Genomic DNA, 18235 nt, shown 5'->3' with positions numbered 1-18235 from the left:
CCTTTACCTCTTCAACTTCATTCACCTTATTTTCAGTGTCGGCCACTGGATGTTCTTCACCTTCAGGTGTTTCCTCAGTCACATTTGATTGATCCCAGTCAGTTAATTCATCTTTGACAGTTCCCCAGTTGTGAGATCCACTACCTCCATGTTTGTCTTCGTGTTTCAGGCCAGATCTATCACTCCCACTATGCCTATCAAATTCACATTTGCCACGGGAATAAAATCTATCTCCTTGTCCCATTCCAAGTCCATGGACTCCTCAACCTCTTCCGAGACTACCACGGCCTCGAATAGGCCGGTCAATAATTGGTCTATCAACTGAAAACTCCCCACCTTCACCCTTTTCTTCAAGTGGTTTTTCATATCGCCTTTCCCGTGGTGATCGCCTTTCTGGTCGTCTATCTATTATTTTCCCTTCTCCCTAAAGTTGTTGATCAGGTCTTCTTCCAACATGTTTTAGTCCTTCTTTCTTAAGCGCCACAGGCGACTGCGACTCCTCTTTCTTGTCAACCACGCTAGCATTGGGGGGCAGTGGGTTCTTATGGTCTTTCTGGGACTCTTTACGCAGCTGTTTGCCTGCCGCGATGGAGTTTGTCTGGGCTGCGGCCTGAGCTGCTATCTTGGTCCCCGGACCCCTAAAGCCACCCCCACCGGCTTCTTTTTTCTTGTTCTCTGCTGCTTTTAACACCTCGAAGGGATCCACCTCGTCATCAAATAACTGGTCGAATTCATTGGTGACCACACAGCCGAAGCCTTCCTGCAAATGCCCAAGCATCATGGTGTTTCAGTGGTGCTTTCCTCCACAGATTGCAGCCGGCCAGGCCGAGCCAAGAGCACCTGCTTCAGCTCTTCGCACAAGATGGCCCTCACATTACTTTTTAAGGGTATCCAGATGTCAGCTTGAGGACTAAGGTGTTCCTGACCCAAGCCATGGTATTTTAAATAACCCCATATGCATGCAAAAGCTGGACAGTGATTATGGAAGACTGCAGAAGAATTGATGCTTTTGAATTATGGTGTTGGAGGAGAATATTGAAAGTGCCATGGGCTGTGAAAAGAACCAACAGATCTGTGTTGGAAGAAGTACAGTCAGAGTGTTCCTTGGAGGCCAAACTTCATCTCTCATACTTCAGACATATATTGTCAGGAGGGACCAGTCACTGGAGAAGGATATTATGTTTGGTAAGATGGAGGGTCAGAGAAAAAGAGGAAGATCTCCAACGAGATGGATTGGCCAAGTGGCAGCATCAATGGACTCAACCGTGACAACAGTAGTAAGATTGGCCTAGGATTGGGCAGTGTTTCATTCTGCTATACATAAAGTCACTATGAGTCGATACTGACTTGATGGGAACAACATCAACAACAACAACAACAAACGGAAATAGGAGTCCTGGTGTGGCACTGTGGGTTAATGCGCTAGATTGCAAAGTTGGTTTGTACCCACAAGGTTGGTGGTTCAAGCTCACCAGCTGTTCCTTGGAAACCCTCTACAGGGTCACTATGGGTCAGAACCGACTTAACAACAACAACACCAAAATGGAAATACACAAGTATTGCAAGATTGGATACATCATTTTCATTTCAGGCAGGGAGAAGTACCTTCAAATCAGGTCTAAATAAGGCCCCTGGGCTTTCCTTCCACCCCACCTTACCTTGGAGGAGCAAACAGTGGGCATCCAATTAGTAATGATAATATGCTAACATTCATGTAGGCACTCATCTGATTCTCACAGCAAGACTGTACAGTATTACTTTCATTTTGTAAAGTGGTGTTGTTGTTAAATGCTTTTGAGTTGTTTCCGCCTCATAACAGTACTGTATAGGGTTTCCCCGAATGGCTGGTGAGCTTCAACTGCTGACCTTGAGGTTCATAGCAACCTTGCAGTTTAGCGCATTAACCCGTAGCACTACACCAAAAAGCACGTAAGCACAAAGAGGAGTCCTGGTGTGGCACTTCAGAATAATGTGCTGGACTGACTGCAAAGTCAGTTTGAGTCTCATGGTCAGAGATTTAAACCTACTTGTTGCTTCTCAGAAACCCTATACAGGGTCTCTGACTCGACGACACTTCACATCCACAACAAGAAGCATAAAGAGGCTAAGTAGTTAATCCAGAGATGGAGCCCCGGCTTTACTTAACCATGGTTCGGTGGAACAATTCTTGCCTTCTGTGCAGGAGACCAGGGTTCTAGTCCCAGCCAATGTACCTCATACACAGCCACCACTTGCCAGTGGAGGCTTGTGTGTTGCTATGATGCTGAGCAGGTTTCAGTGGAGTTGTTCTACTAAGAGACTAGGAAGAAAGGCTTGATGATCTACTTCCCGAAATCAGTCAATGAAAATGAGGGATCTCATCAGTCCAGCACTTCACTGCTGGTGGGGATGGCATAGGACCTGTTGGTGTTGAGTTCCAGTGTGCATGGGAGGGAAGCCATGAGTTGGGGCCAGCTAGATAGAAGCTAACAGCAACAGCAATGCTACCAATCGTGTTCCTTCTCTGCCTTGTAGGGTTAACCTCAGCTCCATGCAGAAAGCCCTCCAGAGCTCACAAAAGGAAATTCCTATGGCAGGTCAGGCACTTTACTTTATAAACTAAGCTCCAGGATGTTTCCAGGGCTACTCAGCTAGGTTATAATCTTTTGTGAGGTGGTCCAAAGTGTGACCGTGCACATCGTGGCTACTCTATATCTTAAGTGTGCATTTCTTTTGCAAACCTGACTATGGCCTAGAGGAATTGAATCATTTTTAAGCATTTAGATTCCAGACATTTTCAAGTCATCTTTTTAGGTGCATTTTCTGTTGCCAAAGTCACTGCCAACTCTGAGCTTGCTGTTTAGACCGAGCTGCTGGTAGCTGAGGCCAAAGAAAGTTCACAACTGGGAAACCATTCCACCATCTGCCATCAAACGATCTGGGCTGGAATAGGCAAAGTGTAGGGGAGACAGACAAGATGATGTGTCTAGTTGAGTTTAGTCAAACAAAGGCTTGCCCATTTCATGAGAGATTTAATGAGAATTTTTCATTAAGATTAAAGTACAAAGATCTAAAACTATATGTGTTATTGATTTCAATTTTATTTTAAAATATCACACATCTTTATATATTAAAAGTATGGGAGAAGATATTTACAGTGGTCATCTCAGGTTCTGTCTGATTAGCATTTTAAATTTTGTGCATCTGTATATTCTAATTTTTTGACACTTGGTTTGTTGGTGCTGTTTCTGCAATACATGTTCCTTGATGAGTGGTGGCAGTGGTGATGTGCCATGGAGTTGGTTCCGACTCATCGTGAGACTGTATAGGGTTTCTGAGACTGTAAATCTTTATAGGAGTGGAAAGTATCATCTTTCTCCCAAGGAGCCGCTGGTAGTTTTGAACTACCGACCATGAGATTAGCAGCCACTATGGCTAATGTGTCAGAGTGCATGTTTGAACTGCAAGGTTAGTGGCTCAAGCTCATCAGCTGCTCCTTGGAAGCTCTATACAGGGTCACTATGGGATGGAATAGACTAGATGGCACTTAACAACAACAACACCAGAGCTCCTTCTCTGATGGGTATAAGGCATGAAACAAAGATGTGCATCTGCTGAAATTAGTTCATGGGTTGTGCAAATAGTGTGCTCGGCATTCGACCCAGAAGCTCCTAGGATGAAAGTCCTGGTAATCTATTTCTGGAAAATCAGCCAGTGAAAATACTACGGAGCACATAGTTCTATTCTGACACACATAGGATCGTCATGAACTGGAGTCAACTAGTTGGCAGCCAGGTCATCCTATAATTTGATACTATTGGTATGATTCTGGTATGGCACTTAAGGATAAACACTGGATAGCAAGGTCATTTGAACCTTTTTGAACCAAAAGTCAGTGTTTCAAACTCACCAGCTGTTCCTCGGAAACCCTATATAGGGTTGCTATGAGTCAGAACCGATTTAATGGCACTTAACCACAACAACTAGTATGGTAGAGGGTCAGGAGGGGAAGTAAGGACCTATTCTGAGAAGGGCAAACGTTGACTTATATGCCTCATACGCAGCTTTGGCATCGTTTCAGGGATGGGAAGGGGAAATGGATCACTGTTACCAGTCCAGGAGGTTCAAGGGCTTATACTCAGATAGCCTCACCCTAAGTTTCAGGATCCCATATCTTCCCTATCAGGGCCTGACTTTGTCTGCTGACTTACAAGAACTAAACCTACTGCCAACCAGTTAATTCTGGCTCAGAGCGACCCTGTATAGGGTTTCCGAGACTGTGAATCTTTATAGGAGCAGAAAGCCTCATCGTTCTCCTGCTGGTGGACGTAAACTGCCGACCTTGTGGCTAGCAATCCACTGGGCACTAGGAATCCAAAATGCCCAGGCACTGGCTATAATTTTAAATTACATGAGACTTGCCTTCTCTCAAGTTCTGCCCTCCTAACTGCAGTTAAGTCTGCTGTAGGAAATGAGTCCAAACATTGGCAAGGAGGCCTGACTCTCACACTCTAATTAGTAGATCTGAGCCGGACGCTTTTACACTTCTGAATGTCAATGGTGTGTAGCAACAGCCTCCTAATTTCATTGTCCCGATGGTTACTATGAGAGTGAGTCAAAATTATCCACATTTTGGTTATACTAAAACACCCGTCCATGTCCATGACTGATGACAACACTGAACATGCACATGAAATGATTTTGTCGAGCAGATGAGTGACAGGGGATTATGTGGCAAATCATTTGCAAATCAGCTGTGGATCTGCCTATGAAATAATCCACGACAGACTTGGGTTTCGAAAAGTTTGTGCAAGATGGGTACCAAAGCAACTCATGGAAGAGTATAAACAAAAGTGTTTGGACATCTGCAACCAAAAGGAAGATTAAAGTTTCTTTAAAAATCATTGTTACTGGTAACAAGACATGGATTCATCACTATGAGCCTGAGAGTAAATAGTGGCATATAGAGCGCAAATATCCTCAACTGCCCACCAAGAAAAGTTCAACAGTCAATCATCAGCTGGAAAATTGATGCTTACAGTTTTCTGGGATTTTCAAGGGCCAGTATTGGAACACTATCAGGAAGAAGGTTCAATAGTCAACAGTGCTTGTTACAGTGAGACTGAAGAGCTGAAGTCTAAATTTTGGATTAAACACATCCATACACCTCTGCTCATATCCTTTGCTTTGAGGTGTTAAAGATCCTCCCTATAGTCCTGATCTTGCTCCACTGGACTTTCACCTCTTTGGTCCCCTGAAAGCAGCCCTTTGAGGACGAAGATTCCCCTCTGATGAAGAAGTGAAGACAGTGGTGCATTTGTGGCTTGCAGCTCAGCCTAAAACATTTTCAGTAAGGGAATATGGAAGAGCTTGTTGACAGATGGACAAGGTGTATTGAAAAGCAAGGAGATTATGTCGAAAAGTGATGTGTTTGTCTTTTCTAAAAGTTGATTAAAATAAATTCTACAGGGTGTGGATAATTTTTCACTCACCTTCATATTTCCCCCAAACCTCTTAGGCACTAGAGACGTTGCACCAGCTACTATGTGTCAACCTGTAAATGTCCCCAGTTCACCACAGATGAAAGTCTTCACAATCAAACTACTACCACAAACCAAGGCTTAGGACTACCAATATCCCACCTACCAACAGTGATGGGGTCCATCACTGTATTTGGTCAGCAAGGAACCCAGTAGCAGAATCCTGATCTTTCTAGGACCTCTCTTGGCACTAACTCTCACAGGTGAAACTCTCTAGTAGCAGATGATGCATGCGAGTTACTGAGAGAAGACTTTCAGGTGGAATTTGTAAGTAGTGAGGGCAGAAGATGGGTAGGGAAGAAGCCAGACATAGATGTGGGGTTGGTTGAAGGCTAGTCTGATCCCCTGGGAAACTCCGGAGTATGACATTGTCTCTTCTTGACACAGAAGGTCTGTTTTTTGTCCATTTGTCACTGGCTGGTGGTAAGCTGCCCTATGGACAATGTCTCAGGCATTTTCTGAGAGCCATTATCAGTAGGACCCACCTATGAGGTGTTTACAGCTAACCTCATAGCAGCTGGAAAATGGATGCACCAACTAGATGGGGTGACAATAGTTTTTACCATACTAATTTTCACACAAGGGAACTTCAAAAGGTTCATGGAAAAATGGAATTGATGAAATTTTCCCATTAACTTTCTGAAGCTCCCGTGTACCTCAGAGATACTTCAGGTTCGGATCCAGACCACCACAATGAAGTCATTATTGTAATAACACTCCAACTGAGTCATGACCTTAATAAATTATATTGCTATTAACACCAGGGGGCTTCAAAGAGTTTGTGAAAAAAATGGAATTCAAAAATAATAGAATTTTCCCACAAAATTTTTAAAGCCGCTTCATATTTGTTGGCCAAGATAGAATATCTCATTTCTTAATCATGTGACCATTTTCCTGTTTAATTTGCCACTTCATGCTCACTAGCCTCCAAGGGTCTAGAAATTTCCTGAGGAGGAAACATACTAATTATTTAACCTTGTTCTGAAGTGCAGAGATCTATGTTGTGTTGTTTAATGACTTTTCGTGCTTTATTGGTGCTCAATAAATGCACTTTAAAATTCCTTCCAGAGGCCTTTCCCAAATAAAATAGGTGCTTGAAGAGATACTTTATGCTTTACCAACATAATCTCATGATTTGGGTCTAAAACTCAAACCTCAAATACTGAATTCCCAATGCTTTCATTACGGCAGTGTTTTGTAAAAGCATAAAGTAGAAGATCTTTTGGAAAAGATCGTCTTTTATTTAAATAGTCAAATCAAGGAAAGATGACAACAGAAACAGCATATTCAAAGCCCCATCAACACATAATCTACTATAATGTTATTAAAATACATAATATAAAAATGGCCCTGCACCTCTTTTTCTTTTTGATCCCACACCTAATTCTGCCTACAGGAAAAGTGAAGTACAAAGAGGTCAGAGCTGAAATTTTGTATTGAAGTTCTTGGAAAGAGTGCTTCTACCCTTTTCATGGAAAGCTTTGGGAGGAGGTGAAATCCCATAAATCCTAGATGGTGGTGGTTATGGGCCATGCAGTTGATTCTGACTCATAGTGACCCTGTATAGGGTTTCTGGGGCTGTCAATCTTTATAGGGGTAGAAGGCCTCATCTTTCTCTCATGGAATTGCTGGTAGTTTCGAACTGCTGACCTTGAGGTTAGCAGCCCTAATTGTAACCACTAAGCTACAATTGTTAAGTGCCATTGGGTCGGTTCCAACCCACAGTGACCCTGTATAAGGTTTCTGAGGAGTGGCTGGTGAGTTTGAACCTCCGACCTTGTGGTCGAGTGTTATCCTACAGCATCACACCAGGACTCCAAGCTATGATAGATCAGAAAATCAATGCCATCACCCAGTGTCCTTATCCCAAAGTACAGACATTCTGGTTGTGCTCTGTCCCTCCATGTTGCTTAAGGAGACAGTTCTTCTGAGAGGGAGTTCCTTTCCAGGTGAGACATCTGCTCTTTAAATTCTGCACTAACTAACAGAAAATTGGTTTCATCCTGAATAATATAAATAAGGAAGCCTGCTGGTGCAAATGGTTAAATGCTGAAAAGTTGGAGGTTTGAACCTACCCAGGACAAAGTTTGAGTGAGCTGCTCCTACAAAGATTACAAGCTAGAAAACCTAATGGGGCAGTTCTACTCTTGTCCTAAGGGGCTGCTATGAGTCCAAAACGACTCTAGTCAAAAACTGATGTCTAGTCATTTCCTACTCCCAGAGACCCTATAGGAGAGAGTAGCACTGACCCATAGGGTTCCCAAGGCTGTACACAAGGAGCTCTGGGAGCGCAGTGGCTATGGGTTGTGCTGCTAATCTCACGATCAGCAGTTCGAAATTACCAGTGGTTCTGCAGGAGAAAGATGAGGCTTTTTGATCCTGTAAAAGATTTACAACCTCGGAAACCTTATACAGGGTTGCCATGAAACCAATTCCACAGCACATCACCACCACCACCACCACCACCAATAACAACAACCATTATGTAAGCAGACTGCCACATCTTTCTCCCATGGAACAGCTGGTGGATTTGAACCACCAACCATCAAATCAAATAAGGCAACCGAATACTTACCACTGTGCCACTGTGCCATTTGGGTCCCTTCTAACATCAATGTTGTTGTTATTATGTGCCGTGGATTCGTTTCCGACTTACAGCGACCCTGTACAGGGTTTCCGAGACTGTAAATCTTTACGGGAGCAGAACGCCTCATCTTTCTCCCGCGGAGCAGCTGGTAGTTTTGAACTGCTGACCATGACCTTGAGGTTAGCAGCCAGATTTGTAACCACTGCACTACCAGAGCTCCTTCTAACACCAACAGTTGGTATAAAATGCTCTACTCTTTTTCCCACTCATCATCAAGGAAGGGCTAAGACTCAGATAGAGTCCTGGTGTGGTGCTGTGGGTTAATGCACTGGACTGCAAGGTCGGTTTGAACCGCAAGGTCAGGAATTCAAACTCCTCAGAAACCCTATATAGGGTCGCTAGGAGTGGAAACCAACTCAACAGCACTCCACAACAACAGCAAGACTCAGATGGGAGTGCAGTGGCTCCATACAAAAAGCACTGGATGAGAACCACAATGTCCGCGGTTCAAGCCTGACAGCTGCTCCATGGGCAAAAAATGAGGCTTTCTGCTCCCTGAAGACTGAAAGCCTCAGAAACCCTATACAAGGTTGGCACTTAACAACAGCAAGACTCAGGCGATGCATTCCCCAGCTTCTAAGCAGCAGGTATCACCCACTGCTCCCATGCTTCAATCTCCCATTGGTTTATACCTTGAATACTACAGGTGCTGAGGGCTGCATACTCCTGACTGCTGGAAACTCTTTGCATATTTTTAAACTACAAAGTCCACTCCATTGTCTTTAGAAAAATATATTTGAACATTGTCCCACTGGAAAGAATGGTACCTGCATTCTTCCCTATACCAACTAGCTGGCTCACTCCAGGTTATCTGTGGAACTTGCTTCAAGGATCTGCTTCATCTTCCTTCTCCTTCAGGCTAAGACTGCCCCAGGCTCTGCAGAGTCAGAGGCCTTCAACAGTTAATACTCAAGGATCACCACTAACTGATTCAAGAATTCACTACTAACTAGCTACACAAATCTTAAAATGGGAGAGATGAGGAAGAGGAGGTTAGCTTTATTTCTCTAAAACGTTCACTGGCTCATTAGAGCTCCCTCCTTCCATCTTTCCTAGCCTGAAATTGCAACTATTCAAGTCACTCTTTTGGGTTGGATTAGTTTAATGAATAAATACTGTGCTCGGCACTGAAGGTCCAAAGATGAATAAATTGTGCCCTGAGTTAAACCTTGTCAGCCTCTGGTTGTATTTGCTAACATGATTTGACTATTCATAATGAGTTCTTTCATGTGTTTATTCATTAAACATTTACTGAGTGCCAGGTACTATATGAAGCCAGAAGGGAAGCTAAATCAAATAAGGCAATCTTCATGTTTTAGAGGGATTCATAGTCTGGTAGGGAATACAATCTAAACACATCATAAAATTATAATGCAGCATGTTAAACACTGTAATAGAGATGCTCCTTTCATAAGAGTATGAGTGCAGAGAGGACAGAGACTCTGTTGTTTCCAGAACCTCACCTCTACTCATCTTTTTGAGTAGCCTTCTTGGCTGGATCCATCAGAATAAGACCAAATGAGTCTAGAACCTAAATGAGTCTAGTAACCTCTTGTAGCCTAGAGGTTCGTCCAACAAGCATTCTGAGTGTCTTGGACAGAGAGAAGAATGATGGATGCAGAAAGTTTCAAAGTGGGCAGGACTGGGTGGGATAAGGAGCTCTTATGAGGACTTAACCCTGGAAAGAGGTGTGAGAGCATCTTTTTCTGAGACAAGAAGGAATGAAGAGAGGAAAGGGGATGGTCAGAAGACTTCTGAGATGGAGTGAGGGAAACCAAGAGCTGGGAAGAGATGGTACATTTGCCTCCTTAACCAAGTGGGAGGCAGGGCAGCCTCAGAATAGGAATCGAATTGGTGGTTCTCATATGGAAACTGAAGAAAACAGTCAGAAGGAAGGGCAATTAAGGGAGATTTCAAAATGCTGTGTCTAACCTCAGCTGGCAATATAAGTAGCAATGGAAATGTTCTCTATGCTGGCAGTGGGAATAAGGGATTGATGCCTTTTATTTTTTTTGGCAATCCCTTATTAGAAGCTGAATGTTTAAAAAAAAAAAAATCAGTGAAGACCATCAGGTAGAATCAATATGAATTGTCTATAGCAGCTGGCACTTTAAAAAGAAAAGAAAAAGATCCGTATTTACCTAGTAAGTGCTTCAAACTGTAGATTCCATTGGTCTGGCAATCAAAACCAAATCAAACCATTGTGGTTAAGTGCCCTCCAGTTGGTTCCAACTCACAGAGATTCTGTATAGAGTTTCCAAGACTTTAAACCTTCACAGGAGCAGAAGGCCTCATCTTTCTCCTGCAGAGGCTAGCAGCATTGAACCTCCAACCTTGTAGTTCACAATCTAGTGCTTATCGTATGGAGCCACCATGCTCAGCCAAATCACTAACACTCCCAATTTAAGGCAATTTGAGTTGATTTTACAAATGGATTATAGGCACATATACACCAAAGGACAATACTTGGTTGTATTTTCCTGTGAATTCAGCAAAATTGACTTTTCCCTAGCTCATTTGGTCCTGGCATCCTATCCTACTTTTCTGGCCTAGTCTACAGAGTTCCAAGCATGCACTGTTCCTGAGTCCATCCAGGTTTTGATAGTAGCTTCACTGATACTAAAACTCACTGTCTTCTTGTTGATTATGACTTAAAGCAAGCTCAAGTGGGAGCAGAAAGCCTCCTCTTTCTCCCGTGGAGTGGCTGGTGGGTTTGAACTGCTGACCTTGCAGTTGGCAGTCCAGTGCTTATCCTATAGAGCCACCAGAGTTCATTAATATGAAAGTAAGAACAAGACCAGTTAATACTACTATTGAATAATAGTGGTATTAACTGGTCTTCCCTTTAGGCACATGGATGGATATGTTTCGTTCTGCTGTGCATAAGGTTGCTATGAGTTGGCATCGACTCAATGGCACCTAACAACAACAACAAGAACAAGCAAAGCACCTATAAAGTGTTCATTGTTTCCACCTCAGTCCAAACCATGTGACTTGGTGAGGAAAAAAACCAGAGTCCCTGGGACAGAGATAAGAATTACATTCTTTATGCAAATGTAATCCTAGCTATAAAAATAATGCCAGCTGTGGTCTCAATCTCCAATGGCTCCTCATTGCCTACAATATCATGAAAGTCAAACTTCTCAAGTCTGACATTTGTAGCCTGTCCCCCAATCCTACCCTACTCCACTTCGTTTTCCTTTTCACTCTACCCATGAGTCTCTCAAAACAGGCTACAAATCATACCTAAATAGGCTCATTTAGAGGCAATTCAAAGGCTCCTGGGTCCACCCTTTATTGCCCATGGGACGGATCCATTGGCTGGGCCTGTGTGTTTCTTCTGTCCCTGGCCCAAACCCTCTCTGACTCCGCTGTTCTTGGTATAGAGGATCCTCCTGCCTGGCTGTCTTCCAGAAGGCCAACTCCACATGTAGGTTTACCCCCTATCTGTTGCCTGTATCCCTCTACTCACGCATCCCTGAGCTCCCACAGGCCTTGCCCAGAGGGGCCAGAGAGTTACAATCCCCAACTACCCTAAAGTTTGTTGTGAGGGTGTATAAGAATGAACAGAGTTTACAGTGAATGTTACAGAGAATGAACAGAGTTTACAGTGGACGTTACAGAGCTTTGTAAAAGTACTAGAAAGTGGTTCTGATAATTCCCTTCTTGGAACTTGGGAATCCACCTCCTCCCACTGTCTGAATGCCCTGAGGCTGCATTCCACCCTGTGCAGTTTGTCTTATCTCCTCATAGGCTCCAGACCCTGGGGGAGGGGAGAGGAGAGGGGGGGGGCTGGTTCCTGCCTCACTCACACATGGTGAGTGTGGGAGCCTGCATTCCTAGCATCACTTCTTGTAACTTTTCACCAGACTAGGCTTGGAAGACCAGGTTCCGCTGCCAAGCAGTTATGTGAAATTGACCCTGTGTTTGCTTATCTGTAAATGGGAAGAGCCAGACTGAACAATCCTGTCTGTCTTTCAGTTCCAAAGTTTTATATGCATAGGATTTTTCTTCTCATCTAAACTACATCAAGGATTTGGTTCTGCTGCTTCTCTAGACTGGAGAAATGTGTTTCTGAACTGTTAGCTGAATAAATGTTACATCCTTATAACAAACATTTGTCTTTTTTTTCTAGGTGGGAGCAGATAAGGAGGATCCAGTTTAAATTTAAATTGTAGTCTAAGCTCAACATTGTTAGATGTCTATTATCACCAAACAGATCTATAGATCTTACCCTGTCCCAATCAAATCTCAGCAAGCTTTTCTATAGAAATTGACAAGCTGATTCTAAAGTACAGATGAAAATGCATAGGTCATCTAACAGCCAAGAACAAAGTTGGAAGACTCATATTACCTGGTTTCAACACTTATAAAACTACAATATTCAAGACAGTAATGTCAAGGTATCGATGTAAAGACAAAGAGATCAATTGGGCAGGAGAGTCCAGAAATAGTCTCACATGTAAAATTTGGCCAAGTGGAGAAAGAACTGTCTTTTCAACAACTAGAGATCAACATGGTCCAACTATAAGCCCCATAAACTGAAGACTGTAAATGGCTCAACCACTTCAGAAAACAGTTTGGAAAATTCTTAAAGTTAAATGTATACTTCCCATAAGACCGAATCATTAAGCTCTTAGGTATATACCCAAGAGAAATAAAAACACATGTTTATTAAAAAACCATCTATATGAATGTTCATAGCAGCAATATTCAAAGTAGGCAAAAAATAGAAACAACCCAAGTATTCATTAACAGGTAAATGGATAAAGAAATGGGAATACATCCCAAACAATGGAATACTATTTAGCAATAAAAAGGACTGTACTATTGATACTCAAAGCAACAGGGTTAATCTCAAAACAATTATGCTAAAAGAGAAGCCACCAAAGAGTACAAAACATATGATTCTATTTATGGAATTTTAGGAAATGCAAACTAATCTATAGTGACAGAAAGTAGATCAGCGATTGAGTGGGGAGCAGTGGAGGCTGAGGGAGGCCAGGAGAAAAGTAATACATAGGGGCCTGAAGAAACTTTTGGGGCAGATAGTTGTATGCTCATTTTCTTGATTATGTGGTGTTGCTCTCACAGGTGTGTATGTATGTTAAAACTTACCAACTTGTATACTTTTAATATATGTGCAGTTTATGTCAATTATACATTAATACTGTTTTAAAACCTCTATCTATAATTATATATACGGTCTCTGTCCAAAACTTTAATAAGCTATTCTCAGACATTAAATCTAACTACTCTAATTCCATAGTTCCAGAAAGTGGAACATAGAAATCTACATCTGGAACAAACCTTTCAAGTATATTCTGATACATGTCCCTGAACCACTCTCTGAGAAACACAGATCTAGAGATCAAACATTTCTAGAACAATCTGATGACTAGAATGTTGTTTCTGAGAAGAAGAAGAAGAAAAAAAGTCATTTGTTTCTACTGCAGCTGTTACATATTCCTGTTTTATGCCTTCAGGACTGTTATACTCAATTTCACATAGTATTAATCGTTCAAAGCAAAAGTCAGCCATAGCTTTCCCTATCTTATCATTATACAAATTAAAACCAATTATTGTAGTCTTGTTACTGTTGCCTGGCAGAGAGTTAAAGTTGAAATAAAAAAAACCTATTTTACATTGTTGTTGTGACAGAAAAGTGGTATTCTGGTTTTCCTATCACACATCTTAGTTTAATCTTTTTCCATATCTTATGAGGCACATGTGTTGTTGTTCTTATTAGGGCCATCATGTTGGTTCCAACTCTTATCAATCCCGTACAGGGTTTTTGAGGAGCAGCCGGTGGGTTTGAACTGCTGATCTTGCAGTTAGCAATCCACTGCACCCTCATATTCTCAGAAATAGGAAGAGAATGAAATGGCTGCATTCTAACTATGTTTCTGAAGGCAAAATTTATCTTTTAATTTTCACACACACAAATCTTCTTTTTCGCACACACAAATCATTGGCAGAATAAATGGCAGGAGATAGATTCTCCCCATGAGACTGGCCTTTGTGAATATTAGCAAAATTACTAATGTTCACAATACTAGAATTCAATTGATGCTGCTTGGTGTGGATTTTTCCACCAAATGGTGTGGCACTGTAAGATAAGCACTGGACTGCTAACCTCAAGGTTGGCAGTTCAAACCCATCAGCTGCTCCTCAGAAACCCTATACAGAGTTGCTATGAGTTGGAGCTGACTGTGTGGCACTTGACAACAACCACCTCTGCTGTTATACAGATCACTGGAAAAAAAAATGTGCAAAGGTACAGTCTTCTCAAAGATTATTTTCAATTATTAAAAGTATAGTGAGTGACAGAAAGTGGTGGGTAAAGAAAACCTCCAGAAATTCTCCATAAAAACAAGCAGAAAACTGGCCAAAATAGTCAGAAACAATTTTGACACAACTCTCGAAATTAACTAGAATCTGATGACAATCTAAAGAGCATTTATTCAAAGAAAACTGCTGAACCTGAGTAAGACTTTTTAAGAATAGGACTTTGCTCTATTGTATCTCCAGTTTCAGGTTAACCTGGGAACCAAAGCCTGTAATCAAGGTGTAAACAAGCTGACTGGCATCCGTGGAAGGGGGCAGAACAAGGATTGAGCTTCTTCTTCAAAGCCTCATTACCAGATGCTGTTTTTGTTAAGTGCTGTCAACTTGGTTCCCACCCATAGCAACGCTGTATAGGGTTTTCCGGGAGCAGCTAGTGAGCTTGAACTGCCGACCTTGCAGTTCAAACAACTTTGCAGTCCAGCACATTAACCCACAGTGCCAAACCAGGACCCCAGATAGTTGTCATTATTTGACTTGTCTGAGTTTCTCTGGAATAGCCCATTTGGAAGGCTGTTTTTGTTAGACTAGATTTGGAGCTTCCCCAGCAGGAAAACTCCTTTTCTCTAGGGTATTTGTCAAAAATGATTCGTTACCTAGGGCTACCATAACTGACATACCACAAGTGAATGGCTTCAACAAACAGAAATCTTTTCTCTCCGTTTTGGAAGCTAGAAAGAAGTCCAAGTTCTGAGTACCGGCCGTGAAAAGGTCCTTGTCTTACCTCAGCACCCATAGGCCCAGCATTCCCTGGAGATCTCTGTGTGTTCTGGAACCAATCTTTCCCCAGCTCTAGGATCTCCACAGTGTAGGGACTCCAGGTCCAAAGGACACACTTCATTCCCAGTTCCCCTCTCCTCCCCTTTCTCTGCTTACTTCTCTCTCCTTTTATATTTCAAAATACACTGACTCAAGATATAACCTAATCCTGTAGGTGGCATCCAACCTCATTGGCATCAAGTGTTATTGTTAAGTGCCGTCGAGTTGGTTCTGATTCATAGCGTTTCTCATAGGGTTTCTGAGAAGTGGCTGGTGGGTTTAAACCTTGTGACTCAAACTGACCTTGTGGTCCAGTGCATTATCCTGCAGCACTACACCAGGAGGATCTGCGACTCATAGTATAATTAGATCAGATCACATCACGGGACTGTTTGTATCATATCAGATTGCATCATAGAGGTGGTAACTACATGTAACCACTGAGATCCTGGCCCACTGAAGTTGACACAAAACCCTAACTAACACGTGTTTTACAAATAACTTTTTGATGATTTATGTAATTTTAAAATTTAATATTTGTATTTAATTCAATTATTTAACTTCTGAGGCATTGGATAAGAGTTGGGGCCAAAAAAGTTTAAAAGAAATGCTTGGGAATGAGATGTCCTCAGAAACTGTGCAAAGCTCTGAAATATTCCTAGGAATCTAGCAGGTCACACATACATACATATTTGAAGACATAATGGTGGAAATCTCCTCAGATTTGATGAAAAAGCATAATTTGCATATCCAAGAATCTCAACAAACTCATGAAAGATAAGCTCAAAGAGATTCACACATTCAGTTCAATCAATAGGTGCTACTTAGTTCCAAAGCATAGTGACCTTATATACAACATTTGTTGTTGTTGTTAAGTGCCGTCGAGTCGGTTCCAACCCATAGCGACCCTGTACAGGGTTTCCGAGGGTGTAAATCTTTACGGGAGTAGAAAGCCTCATCTTTCTCCTGCAGAGCGGCTGGTAGTTTCGAACCGCTGACCTTAAGGTTCGCAGCCCGATTCGTAACCACTACGCTACCAGAGCTCCTTATGTCAAAATGAAACTGTCAACCACCAAAGACAGAGAGAATCTTAAAAGCAGGAAGAGAAAAGTGACCAGCCACATACAAGAGATGTTCAATAAGATTAACAGCCAGAAAGCAGTGGGATGATACCTTGAAAGTGCTACAAGAAAAAGACAGTCAACTAACAATTCTATACCTATAGTCAATTGACTTTAAATTTGGGTGCCAAGATCCATTCAAAGGTGAAAGAAAAGTCTTTTAAACAAATGGTGCTGGGACAACTGGATTTCCACATGCAAAAGAATGAATTTAAACCTCTACCTTATGCCATATTAAAAAAAAAAAAAAATTAACTGAAACTGGATCAAAGATCTGGATATCAGAGACAAAATTAGAAATTCTTAAAGAAAACACTGGTGTAAATCTTCATGTTCTTGGATTAGGCAATAGCTGCAGAAATATAACATCCAAAGCAAAAGTTGTGCAATAAACAATCAATAAATTAAACCTTTTCATTGTCAAGAAGCAAAAGATAACCTACAGAATAGGAAAACATGATTTGCAAATTAAATATCTGACAAAGATCTAGTATCCAGATACATGAGGAATATATGAAGAACTCTTACAATTTAACTACAAAAAGCAAATAATCTAATTAAAAAATTAGCAAAGGATTTTTTTCAACAATAACTATAAGATGTTTTCTTTCATATTTACTTCTTTAAAAAACCCAAAAATTTTTGTTTTGAACTGAGTGCAAGAGCAAAGAATCTGAATAGACATTTTTCTCCAAAGAAGATATATAAATGGCCAATAAGCACTTTAAAATTTGCTCAACATCATTAGTTAATATTATTGATGTGTACCACTGAGTTGATTCCAACCCATAGTGACACTATATTACAAAGTACAAATGCTCTATAGTGACTCCTAAGCTGTAATCTTTATGGAAAGATGTCTTGGTGGTGCAGTGGTTAAGCATTATACTGCTAACCAAAATGTGGGTGGTTCAAACTCACTAGCCACTCAGCAGGAGAAAGATGTGGAAGTTTGTTTTTATAAAGATTGTGGTTCTTTGTAAGTGCTGTCCAGATGTATAGAGTTTCCAAAGAGCTGCTGGTGGGTTTGAACCACTGACCTTGTGGTTTGTAGTCCAGTGCTTATCCTACAAGCATTACACCAGCCTTGGAAACCCTTTGGGGCAGTTCTGCCTGGTCCCACAGAGTCATTGTGAGTTAGGATCAACTTGACAGCAATGTTTTTGTTTATTTTTAATCTCTATGGAAGCAGATCCTCAGGTCTTTTCTCCTGCATAGCTGCTGGTTGGTTTGAACCATCAGGGTTCCTTCATTGTTGTTGTTGTTGGTGCCTTTGAATTGGCTCCAAGTTATAACAACCCTGTGTGTTACAGAATGAAACACTGCCTGATCCTGTGCCATCGGGAAAATGTTGTTTGAGCCTATTGTTGCTGCTACTTTGACAATTTATCTCATTGGAGGTTTTCCTCTTTTTTGCTTATCCTCTACTTTACCAAGGATGGCATTAGTCATCCCTTCTCCAGGGACTGATCCTTTCTGATAATATGTCAAAAGTATGTGAGACAAAGTCTCACAATCCTGACATCTAGGGAATATCTGGGCTGTACTTTTCTTTCAAGACAGCTTTCTTTATTCTCCTGGCAGTCTAGGGTACTTTCAATGTTCTTCACCAATACCATAATTCAAATGCATCAATTCTTCTCTTGTCTTCCTTATTCATTGTTCAGCTTTGACATGCATATTGTTGTTGTTGTTAGGTGCCATCGAGTCATAGCAACCTTATGCACAGCAGAACAAAACACTGCCCGATCCTGGCCAACCTCACACTTGAGTTCATCGATGCTGCCACTTGGCCAATCTATCTCATTTGGGGTCTTCCTCTTTTTCTCTGACCCTCCACCTTA

At 41.7% G+C, this 18235-nt stretch overlaps 1 protein-coding gene and 1 pseudogene across 1 annotated transcript in view; both read right to left on the bottom strand.

The window, feature by feature from the left end:
* LOC102838257 overlaps window positions 1–778 on the bottom strand; it is a 4227-nt pseudogene extending 3449 nt beyond the window's left edge.
* MCF2L2 (MCF.2 cell line derived transforming sequence-like 2) overlaps window positions 1–18235 on the bottom strand; it is a 302889-nt gene that overhangs the window by 7784 nt on the left and 276870 nt on the right. Inside the window, exons 26-27 of the mRNA XM_006869837.1 lie at window positions 13630–13769; window positions 8799–8865 (exon numbers count right to left, since the gene is read on the bottom strand). Of these exons, the coding sequence (XP_006869899.1) occupies window positions 8799–8865; window positions 13630–13769 (207 nt within the window). The remainder of the gene's footprint in view (window positions 1–8798; window positions 8866–13629; window positions 13770–18235) is intronic.

Source organism: Chrysochloris asiatica, unplaced genomic scaffold (genome assembly GCF_000296735.1).
Source record: "Chrysochloris asiatica unplaced genomic scaffold, ChrAsi1.0 scaffold00135, whole genome shotgun sequence".
Lineage (NCBI taxonomy): Eukaryota > Metazoa > Chordata > Mammalia > Afrosoricida > Chrysochloridae > Chrysochloris > Chrysochloris asiatica.
Note: the sequence above shows the minus strand (reverse complement) of the source record. Positions and strands in the feature narration are given on the sequence as shown.